This window comes from Felis catus, chromosome B4 (genome assembly GCF_018350175.1).
Source record: "Felis catus isolate Fca126 chromosome B4, F.catus_Fca126_mat1.0, whole genome shotgun sequence".
Taxonomy (NCBI): Eukaryota; Metazoa; Chordata; class Mammalia; order Carnivora; family Felidae; genus Felis; species Felis catus.
The window spans coordinates 20,513,861-20,526,236 of record NC_058374.1 but is presented as its reverse complement, the minus strand read 5'-3'; the positions used below and the strand labels follow the sequence as shown (position 1 = coordinate 20,526,236).

General features: G+C 37.5%; 1 protein-coding gene across 18 annotated transcripts in view; it reads right to left on the bottom strand.

The window, feature by feature from the left end:
* MLLT10 (MLLT10 histone lysine methyltransferase DOT1L cofactor) overlaps positions 1–12,376 on the bottom strand; it is a 237,965-nt gene that overhangs the window by 146,640 nt on the left and 78,949 nt on the right. For all 18 annotated transcript variants that reach the window (XM_045060978.1, XM_019834031.3, XM_045060975.1 and 15 more), the window contains one exon: positions 6,783–6,892. In XM_045060978.1, the coding sequence (XP_044916913.1) occupies positions 6,783–6,892 (110 nt within the window). The remainder of the gene's footprint in view (positions 1–6,782; positions 6,893–12,376) is intronic.

Here is a 12,376-nt window from a genome sequence, read left to right as displayed (position 1 = left end):
TCCAGAGCTTTGAACTATGTCTGGAAGCATCTGTGCTTTGTCTCGGTTTATTTCATGCGTTTGTTAGCAAGATGGGTCCTAAGTTATCAGAAAAGCCTAAGAAAGGTTATTTTTTCAGACTGGGAACACTCAAAACCTTTTCCACATAGATCAATGGTAACTGCTTCCTCAAGCTTTACACCAATTTCAGCTTACGAAAAGTTTCACAAGAATGCTTTCTACTTTTGGATAGCTGCAGAAACCTGTACTTATATATTTTTATTTTTATATGCTGTAATTACATTATTTACTCTTCTTTCTAATTGAGAGTGTCACATGAAGAAAAATCCTACATTTTATGCATCTCTGAATTCCCAGTGTCTAGCACAATGCTTGATATAAAGTAGGTCCACAGTATGAGCCCAGTATATTAATAAATGCTCTTCAATGCTCTTTACTACCACCCATTAAAAAGTGATATCTTCCAAAACTCAACAATCCATTTTCCAATTGTTCCTATCATTTCAGAATTACATGCCTCATATTAGCCACACTGAATAATCATGAAGAGAGTATTATTAAGCTTTCAAGGTTAACTATACAAATCGACATTCCTAAGAATCCAAGAAACATAAACAAGAGAGTTGACCCATGACCACCATGAGTTTGAACTGCGCCTAATTATATGTGGGATACAGTACAGTATTGTAAGTGTACTCTCCTGTGATTTTTTTTAAAATTTTTTAATTTTTTACTTATTTAAATTCAAGTTTCTTAGCATATAGTGTAGTACTGGTTTTAGGAGTAGAATTTAGTGATTCATCACTTACATATAACACCCAGTGATCATCCCAACAAGTGCCCTCCTTAATGTCCATCACCCATTTAGGCCAACCCCCACCTACCTCCCCTTCAGCAACCCTCGGGATGATTTTCTTAAGAATATTTTCTTTTCTCTACATTACTTTACTATAAGAATACAGTATCTAGGGGTGCCTGGGTGGCGCAGTTGGTTGAGCGTCCGACTTCAGCCAGGTCACGATCTCACGGTCCAGGAGTTCGAGCCCCGCGTCAGGCTCTGGGCTGATGGCTCAGAGCCTGGAGCCTGTTTCAGATTCTGTGTCTCCCTCTCTCTCTGCCCCTCCCCCGTTCATGCTCTGTCTCTCTCTGTCCCAAAAATAAATAAACGTTGAAAAAAAAAATTAAAAAAAAAAAAAAGAATACAGTATCTAATACATATACAAAATATGTATTTATTCACTTTATTTTTTTAGTAAGGTCAACAGTAGACTATCAGTAATTAAGTTTTGGGGGGAATCAAAAGTTATACATGGATTTTCAACTGTGCAAGGAGTCAGCACCCATAAAAGAGTCTCAGGCTCTTCTGACTGAGCCAGCCAGGTGGCCCAAACAGTATTTCAAATCATTGTGTAAAACACAGATCATTCACTAGTGTTGAAAACTGGACTATGTGGTAGGGGAAAAGTTAGACACATACCTCATCATATTATAAAATGAACTCTAAATTGATAAAAAAGATTTATACCTAAATAATTCTTCCTTCTTCCCTCCCTCTCTTACTCCTTGAATACATTAGTCTTAAAGCCTTAAGGTGGGTCCAAGCATGGCAGCATCCATGCCAGGGATGGAGAAGTCCAACACAGGTGTCAAAGCCCCAGCAGAGCTAGCTCCCACCGGGGTTTTGGAGGTAGAGGGGAAGGCAGTGCTACACCCTGAGCAAGGTGACGAGACCAACTATTTGAGGAATGAGGGAAGAGTGGTGGCCTGGAGCTGAGTGTCAAATACCACAACTAATATAAAGGGTAGCCAATGCAGAGAAGCAACAGCAACCCAGAGTGATGTGTGGAATCCAAACCAGGTTAGGGTGGTCATTGCATTAGGGGATGGGAGCAATGTTAATACAAGAGAGATTGATCAAATAAGCAAACACATCGAGGATAATGGGAGTCAGATTTCTCACTGTTGGCGCGAGAGTCATAAACATAAAAAAGTTTATGTTTATGTTAAATTTGTGTTCGTAAACTTGAAAAATCCTGCATTGCTGGATTGGATTTGGAGAAATTACTAAGAGTTTATGGTTCTCTATATATATAGAAATACATATGTGTATAATGTATACCCATACACTGAATCGGAAGTATCACTGTGACTTAACAGTCTTCAATATATAGAGATAATCATTGAAAAAATACAGATGTGCATGTGCATATATCTCTGTATCTATATATACACATATATTTCCGGAGAGGGCCAGGGAATAGCAACATCCCAATAACAACAAGCACACTTAGTGCCCACTTTGGTTTCTAAAAGGAATCAATACTCCTTGGATAAATGGTGATGATTCATGGCTAGCTGGGTCAAAAATGATCCAAGATGAGCCTGAACATACTGTAGTGTCAAAACTAAAGAGCTCACAACCTTATTAAAACACAAAGCCAGTCTGAAGGGAGTCCCAGCAGACAAACCTGAGACAAAATGATCATTAAAATAAATGGCAGTAATAGGGAATGACCCATTAAAATAAAATAGTTAACACAGAAGTCCATGTTAGTCCACACTTATATAAATGGGGACTGGAACAAGTTATTCCTTTAAGTGAACTACCAACTAAAAAAAATAAATAAATAAAAGTGGAGTATCAACCGATGAATGTAAAATAAATGATGGAAACAGAAAACCACTACTTGCTATCAATTACAGTAATAAACTAATTAAGCCAAGAAACAACAATGGATGCTAAAATCAGTGGGTTAAAGGCACAAGGAACAAGATATTTACATACAAAGCACTTCCTCCAAAATGCTTATTTATTACAAAGGGAAAGAAGATTAACTTCCCAGTGAAGAAACCTTACAGATAACACCTTAACCAAGTGATCAAGGTAACATCAAGTAATGGGGAAATCATGTACCACCTGACAGGATGCAATGAGAACACAGCATCACTTCTGTGACATTCCTGCCAAAATACAAGATCTAAAACTTAATCATGAGGAAACATCAGAAAAAGCCAAATCGTGGAATATTCTACAAAATAACTGGCCTGTAATCTTCAGAAGTATCAAAGTTATGAAAGTTAAGGAAAACTGAGTTACTATTTGAGATTACAAGACAAAATGCAATCTGTGATCCTTTTGCTATGAACGGCTTAACTGGGGAAATGGAAACATGAATGAAAATTAGGGAAATGATGAAGTCTGTGGATTAGACAGCAATAATGCATGAATTCTGATGGCTGTATTCTGGTCATGCAGGAGAAAGTACTTTCTTACAGGAAATGCATGTTAAAGCATCTGGGGTCTGAGTATATAATGATAAATAACTCTGAAATGGTTTAGGAGAGGAAGAGCTCTTTACACTATTAATGCAACCTTTAAGTTTGAAGTTACTTGAAAACTGAAAGGAAAACCAAGTATTTAAAAACATGAACTTAGGTGCACTTGTGTGGCTTGGTTAAAAGGCCACTTCGGCTCAAGTCATGATCTCACAGTTTGAGTTTGGGCTCTTCGTGGGGCTCTGTGCTGACATCTCAGAGCCTAGAGGCTGCTTCAGGTTCTGTCTGTCTGTCTGTCTCTCTCTCTCTCTCTCTCTGCCCTTCCCTCACTTGTGGGGGTGCGCGCACACTCGCGCTCTCTCTCAAAAATGAATAAACATTTTTTTTTAAAAAACACGAACTTGAAAGCACTAAAAAAAAGTCTTATACAGTAACATAAAGATTTTCTTTGGAAGCATCTGAGTGGCTCAGTCGGTTAAGCATCTGACTTCAGCTCAGGTTATGATCTCGCAGTTTGTGAGTTCGAGCCCTACGTTGGGCTCTATGCTGACAGCTCAGAGCCTGGAGCCTGCTTCAGATTCTGTGTCTCCCTCTCTCTGCCCCTCCCCTGTCAATGCTGTGTCTCTTTCTCTCAAAAATAAATATTTTTTTTTTTTAAAAGAAAGATTTTCTTTGTATGGTGTCAAAAGCAGAAACAATAGAAGATAGTTATGTAAATTATATAAAAATGTTAAACTTCTCAACTAGAAAAAACCCACTAGAGTACCAACAATAATTTTAAAAAAAATGAAGACATAATGAAAGTTAAAAAGCAAATGTTGAATTATGGGCAAAAGCATACACAGCAAGTACATAAGACAAATGAAAGAAACCTCTAATATAAAAACACTTTGGAGGCACCTAGGTGGCTCAGTCAGCGTCTGACTACTGATTTCTGCTCAGGTTATGATCTCACGATTCATGAGTTCCAGCCCCATGTCTGGCTCTCCACTGACAGCGGAGAGCCTGCTTGAGGTTGTCAGTCTCCCTTTCCCTCTCCCTCTCTCACAAAAATAAACAAACATTAAAAAAAAAAAAAAACACTTTGTTAAAAAAATAAATAAAAACAGGGCTCCTGGGTGGCTCTGTCAGTTAAGTGCCTGACTTCGACTCAGGTCATGATCTCACGGTTCCTGAGTTTGAGACCCACATCGGGCTCTGCACTGACAGTGCAGAACCTGCTGGGGATTCTCTCTCTCCCTCTCTCTGCCCCTGTCCCAGCCTCTCTCTCTCTCTCAAAATATATAAATAAACTTTAAAAAAATAAATAAAGCTCTACGGAAGAGAGCAGATTTTAAAAGAAAAAATAGAAGTGCCTGGGTGGCTGAGTCAGTTCAGCGTCCAACTTTGGCTCAGGTCAAGATTTCATGGTTCGTGGGTTCGAGCACCACTTTAGGCTCTGTGCTGACAGGTCAGAGCCTGAAGCCTGCTTCTGATTCTGGGTCTCCCTCTCTCTGCCCCTCCCCTGCTTGCTCGCACACGTGCGTGCACTCTCCCTCTCAAAAATAAGTAAAACAGTAAAAAAAAAGAAGGAAAAAGAAAAAAGAAAAACATTACAATATTAAAACAAACAAAGAGCTTTTCAAGGTCAACAAACATAAAAGGCTTTTTTTTAAAAACTGTAGGGGCGCCTGGGTGGCTCAGTCAGTTAAACGGCCGAGTTTGGCTCAGGTCATGATCTCGCGGTCCGTGGGTTCGAGCCCCGCTGTCGGGCTCTGTGCTGACAGCTCAGAGCCTGGAGCCTGTTTCGAATTCTGTGTCTCCTTCTCTCTGACCCTCCCCCGATCATGCTCTGTCTCTCTCTGTCTCAAAAATAAATAAACGTTTAAAAAAAAATTTTTTTTAAAGTGTAAAATATTTAACCTTACTGTTTACTCAGAAAAAAATCAGACACTAATATTTTTCACTAAAAAGAATAGCGAAGATTTTTTTAATGGTAATATATAGTGCACTTACCAGGATATAAGGTTATTAGCACTGTCACCTATTACTCATGTAGCATAAATTAGAAACTGCATTCCACAGTACAATTTCATACAATATATTTATGGAAGCTTCCAAAACATTCGCACCCCTTTACACAGAGATTCTGTTGCTACGTACAAGCCAAAGCCAAAGCCAAAGCCAATCAAGGCCCTTCAACAGTTAGGCATTCCTTAACCAGTTTATCAAAACTAATAATACTGTATATTACATGCTAACTATCCACTAAAAATAATGTCAAAAACGTAACTGATTGATACAAGAAGATGTTCAGGGTTGATAAATTTCAAAAACAAACAAACCAGTATAAGCAATATAATCCAATTTTAATAAATATATATTACATATAAAAATGTACACGCACACAAAAATCTAAAAGGATCAGAAAGAGAAGATTAGGATGACTTCTGTCTTGCACATTTCTATTTGTTTCCTGTATTTTTAAATTTTAAAAATAAATATTAATAACCTATATTGTAAAATGTTTAACACAAAAATATTTGTGTTAGAACTGGTGGTAGTGATAATTTCTCCCCACAAATGAAATAAAGTAACAGTACCTTAAATTAATGGTGACACCATACCTAAAGACACATTGGGTGAAAGAAAAATCATCTAACGTACAAAAAGAGAATGAAGCAATAATATATATATGTACTATAAATCAAGAAAAAGATATGGGGGAGCAAAGCAAAGAAAATATTAACTAAGTTGTTAAGAAAAAGCTAACAACAAAAATCCTATCTTGGGGATAGAAAAAAACTGGGGAAAGGAAAAGAAGCACGTAGTATTCTGTAATAGGGTTATTTTTCAAGAAAGGATGTATGGTGGGGCGCCTGGGTGGGGCAGTCGGTTAGGCGTCCGACTTCAGCCAGGTCACGATCTCGCGGTCCAGGAGTTCGAGCCCCGCGTCAGGCTCTGGGCTGATGGCTCAGAGCCTGAAGCCTGTTTCCGATTCTGTGTCTCCCTCTCTCTCTGCCCCTCCCCCGTTCATGCTCTGTCTCTCTCTGTCCCAAAAAATAAATAAAACGTTGAAAAAAAAAATTAAAAAAAAAAAAAAAGAAAAAGAAAGGATGTATGGTATCAAAACAAATGTTATACCAAATAATGATTAATTCGAATTTAATAGAACCTTTATGTTTGAAAGAACCTAAAAAGCCAGTAATTCTTAAAGGACAAATCTATATAAGGACGGAAATGTCACATAAACGTTAAAATGCTAAATACATAGGTGAGTATAAAAGGTAATATATTTTTGTTTGTGTTGTACTCCTGTGACTTTACAACATATTTTAATAAATGTAGTTTACCATTTAGTAATTATACTTTTTTCAAATCTCTCTGGAATCTGGAGACCTATGATTTAAATTTTTTTAATGAAAGCCTATAATAAAACAAAATACAAAAAAAAAATCCTTTTACATTTCCCAGTTTTAGAACAAAAAAGTTGTATTTAAACATCAATAAAATAACATCCACTGTACCTTATTGTAACGATCATGTGGAACAGACTGTAAAACAATTGGTTCCATTGTAGAAACATTGGCAAACTGTACCTCTGGAATATACAGGGCACAAACCACATGAGCCCAACCTAAAAAATAAATAAAAATAATGTCATTTTCCAGTTTTCAATAAAACTTTTTGAAAGATAAACAAAATCATTAACTTCCTAAAGAGATCCCTTCAAAGCCTAGTTAAGCAAAAGTACAACAAAAAGATGAACAAATTCTCATTACTGACTATAAATAGTCAAACCACTACTGATAAAGCACTCCATCATTTCTCCAGCACAACGGCACAAACATAAGAACATTCTTAAAATGCAAATGCTAGCACGGACACTTCTTATAAGAGCACACTAAATGATTTGAATCAACACTACTTCTGAGAACCACTATGAGAAAATAAGAAAGCTTTAGAGGCGCCTGGGTGGCTCAGTCAGTTAAGTGTAGACTTCGGCTCAGGGCATGATCTCACAGTTTGTGGATTCAAGCCCCCCATCGGGCTCTGCGCTGACAGTGTGGACCCAGTTTAGGATTCTCTCTGCCTCCCACCACCACTCACGCTTATTCTCTTTCTCAAAATAAATAAATTTTCTTAAAAAGTAAGAAGCTTTATAGTTGAATACCTAAAATTAAAATTTTAATCTTAAAAGTCAATTATTAAAATTTTAACTTTTATATTAATATTGATACTTTAAATACTAGTACTAACATTCATTATTTTACTGTTCCAATATTTAACTTAAAATATTTTAGCAATTAATAAATATTAATGTTTTGGGGCACCAGGTGGCTTGAGTGAGTTAAGCATCCAACTCTTGGTTTCAGCTCAGGTCATCATCTCATAGTTCATGACTTCGAGCCCCACGTCGGGCTCTGGGCTGACAGCACGGAGCCTGCCTGGGATTCACTCTCTCCCTCTCTCTCTGCCCCCTCCCCTGCTTGCTCTCTCAAAATAAATAAACTTAAAACAATTTTTTTAATAATAATAAACAAATGAGTATTAATGTTTTAGTTTTGAAATGTGGCTGAAACTATCAAAGAACTGTGATAATGAGGAAATACTGAGCCAAAATTGGAAAATAATGAAAGTCTAAGGAGATGAGTACAGCTTTTGGCCACTTTTGCCCCCCCACTGCCTATTTCACAGAAAGCAGGTAAAAAGGGTAAAAGGTGGTTTTGACAAACTCAGAAGGCTGGAAGTACAGGGATCTATGTCCACAGACAACTGAAGGAGAAGGGGAAGGAGTAAGCCCCTCCCTTCCTTCCAGCTGAGACACTGAAGGCTGCAAGCCAGAATAATCCAAGTACACAGGCCCTCAAAGAGATTGCACCTAGGCTTTAAGTTCATCTCAAACTCTGAAACTGGACTTATATTATACTAAATTACAAGTGCCCCCAGGCACCAGACAGAAGCAAATTATACATCCTCTCTGGAGGAAAACAATGTAATCTTGACTACAAATAACTTCTACTACTATTGGTTCATTATCATTTTCAGCACAAAAAGAAGTACCAAACACATGAAAGATACAACATAAATGAAAACCAGCAGAAACAAGAAAGTCAAACCAGATCTATATTTTGGAGTTTTAGCCACAGACATTAAAATAAGTATACTTATTATGCTCAAATACAACACAAAGTTGAAAATTTTTTCAAAGAACTGAAAACTATAATAATAAATAAAAAATTCTAGAAGTAAAAACAAAAATTTGTTCAAAATCAATGGATGGGATCAACAACGGTTTACACATAGATGAAAACAGAATTAGAAGGCAACAACAAAATAGGTCAGAAGAAAATGTCCAGAATGTTAGCACAAAACACAAAAGTGTGAAAAATACAATAAGAGGACAAGAAGCATGAAGAATATAATCAGCAGGTCTCACACACATGTAATTAGAATCCCAGAGAAATGTGAGAGACAAAGTAGCACAAAAGCAAAATTTCAAATGATAATACCTAAAAACTTTCCAGAACAGAACACAGCAAATCATGGACAGAAGAAACACAGTAAATCTCAGAATAAATAAAAACAAATCCATACCTAGGCCAATTAGTAAACCTATAGAAAACCAAAAGAAAGAGATAAAAATCTTCATACAACCAAAAGGCAAGTTATCATCAAAAGAACAACTGGATATCAGAGTGGCCAAAATGAACAAATCAGGAGACTATAGATGCTGGACAGGATGTGGAGAAACGGGAACCCTCTTGCACTGTTGGTGGGAATACAAACTGGCGTAGCCACTCTGGAAAACAGTGTGGAGGTTCCTCAAAAAAATAGATATACCCTATGACCCAGCAAAGCACTGCTAGGACGGTGTGTCCCAAGGGACACAGGAGTGCTGACGCGTAGGGGCACTCGTACCCCAATGTTTATAGCAGCACTTTCAACAATAGCCAAATTATGGAAAGGGCCTAATTGTCCATCAGTTGATAAATGCATAAAGAAGTTGTGGTTTATATATACACTGGAATACTACTTGGCAATGAGAAAGAATGAAATATGGCCTTTTGTAGCAACGTGGATGGAACTGGAGAGTGTTATGCTAAGTGAAAGAAGTCATACAGAGAAAGAGAGATATCATATGTTTTCATTCTTATGTGGATCCTGAGAAACTTACCAGAAGATCATGGGGGGTGGGGGGGGAGGGAAAAAAAGAAAAAGGTTAGAGTGGTAGAGAGCCAAAGCATAAGAGACTCTTAAAAACTGAGAACAAACTGAGGGTTGATGGGGGGGTGGCAAAGAGGGGAGGGTGGGTGATGGGTATTGAGGAGGGCATCTTTTGGGATGAGCACTGGGTGTTGTATGCAAACCAATCTGACAATAAATTTTGTGTTTAAATAAATAAATAAACAAACAAACAAACAAACAACTGGATAAATAAAGTCCAAAACTATCTTTAAACAGATTTCAATTAAAGGGAACACTAAGTAATTTTCCTCAGGCAATGGAAAAATGAGCCAAGAAGAAAGCTCCAAGATGAAGTAAAAAAATGATAAGCATGTAGGTACTTTTAATGGCTACTGACTAGATAAAACAACAATATTCTCTTCCAGTGAAAATACATGACTGCTTACATCACAAGTTAAAAGTTTATCTGGTAAAGTTTTCAGTGTATATAAATTTAACACATATTAAAACTACAGTAAAGACTGGAGAAGAAGGTAAAAGAGATCTATATGGTTTCAGTGTTTTTACATTTTGTGTGAAGCAGTACACAGAGTAGTCTAAAATTATTAGTATGAGAACTGTAATCCCAAGAGCAACTACTATATACATAAATACGGCCAAAAAGGTAATTTAATGCAATTAATTAAATTTAAATGCAACGCTAAGTGCATTATTAAACTGATTAAATGCAATGCTAAAAAATATTCAAATAATCACAAAGAAGGGGGAAAAAAGGGAAGAAAGGAATAAAGTAAAAATCAAAGTTAAAGAATAGGTGGCACCTGGCTGTCTAGGTCAGAAGAGCATGAGGCTCTTGATCTCAGGGTCATGAGTTCAAGCCCCATGTTGGGTGTAGAGATACAAAAAATAAATAAACTTTTTTTAAAACAAGAAAAAAATAGCAGACTTTTTCTGGTCAAGATGGAGAAACAGGGACCATATTTGGCTTCTTCCATGAACAATACATATTTCCCATGGCAAAAAAAGAATAAAAAGATAAAATAATTGAGACAATGGTTTTCAACACGCTGTGTATCAGATAACAACGACAGTAATCCCAAAGAAACAATAAACAAATGAGATGAGCTCTCAGTTTGCCCAGTTTAACATCTTGAGAATTCTTCCAGGCCAAGGCACAGGGAGAAAAACTAAGGCCAAGCCCAGAACACTCCCAAAGTTCACATCGGGTAAGACCAAAGCAGCTAAAACTGTAAGGACAAAGCACCAGAAATGAAAACTCTTTACAGAGAGAACAAATGCTCACAGAGAGATACAGAGAACACCATTTGAATATTAAAGGACTGAACATATGAGAGAAGAAATTACCTGAGGTTGAAAAAAGAACCATCCAAAAAGAAGTAAAGGAAACTGTATCCAGCAGACAGGAAGAGCTAGGAACATTGCCTGGTCTCCTTAGCCAGACTGAAAAACCTCAACTCTCAGGACATTGGGTATCTGAATACTCAGAAAGATCTTGCCTCCATAGTGGGAAATAATTACCCCTAGACCAAGTACTGCTCCTAATAAATCATAAGAGCAGGACCTGACAGGATCTAACTATTTCTAAGGAACCTAACTGTATTTCAGAACAAACCTGAAGAAGATATAAAGGAAGGCAAAATTCCCAGACTTCCATCAGCCACAATAGTGGAGTAGGAAGCTCCAAGAGTACCTTCCACCATGGAAATATCACAAAATCACACAGGAACCGTCAGAACCAATTTTGTTAGTACTCTGGAAAAGAGAATGAAAGGTTTGCAGCAACCAAATACTAAATCAAGAAAAGGGCAACTTAAAAATGGCAGGAAAGCTTTGGGCATTTTTCCTTTCCTATAACCCATGCCCACCCTACGTTCAGCAGAGGTCTTGAAGACAGCACTGAGTTTGAGTTTTCAATGCGGAACCCTAGTTCTTTCTCCATTCCGAAAGTTCAGAAAGTTAAGTACAGACACAAAAGATACAAAAAAGATCCACAGTAAACAACTGTTTAAACAAAAATAGCGGGAATTTGTTGTGGGGTTTATAACAAAAATAAATGCATGACAACAATTGCATAAAGGCCAAAAAAAAGAGAAATGGAATTACATTATTTTGAGGATCTTATACTATATGAGTAGTAGTATAATAATAACACTTGATGGTAAACTCTACTGAGACAAAGATGTAAACTTTAAGCCCTAAGACAATGACCAACATAACACAACAAAATTCATGGCTAATAACACAACAAAGTAGACAAGATGGAATCATAAACATTTCAAAAGAAGGCCAGAAAAGAAAAAAAGAGAACAAAAACAAATGGAGCAAATAAAAAACAAGTATCAGGGCACCCAGCTGGCTCACACAGCAGAGCATGCAACTCTTGTTCGAACCCCACACTGGGTGTAGACATTACTTAAAAATATAAAATCTTGGGGTGCCTGGGTGGCTCAGTCAGTTAAGCAGCCGACTCAGCTCAGGTCATGATCTCGCGGTCCATGAGTTCAAGCCCCGCGTTGGGCTCTGTGCTGACAGCTCAGAGCCTGGAGCCTGTTACAGATTCTGTGTCTCCCTCTCTCTGACCCTCCCCCATTCATGCTCTGTCTCTCTCTGTCTCAAAAATAAATAAACATTGGGGCGCCTGGGTGGCTCAGTCTGGTTGAGCATCCGACTTCGGCTCAGGTCATGATCTCGCGGTCCGTGAGTTCAAGCCCCGCGTCAGGCTCTGTGCTGACCGCGCAGAGCCTGGAGCCTGTTTCAGATTCTGTGTCTCCCTCTCTCTCTGACCCTCCCCCATTCATGCTCTGTCTCTCTCAGTCTCAAAAATAAACGTTAAAAAAATTTTTTTTAAATAAAAAATAAAAATAAACATTAAAAAAATAAATAAAATAAAATAAAATCTTTAAAAAATAAA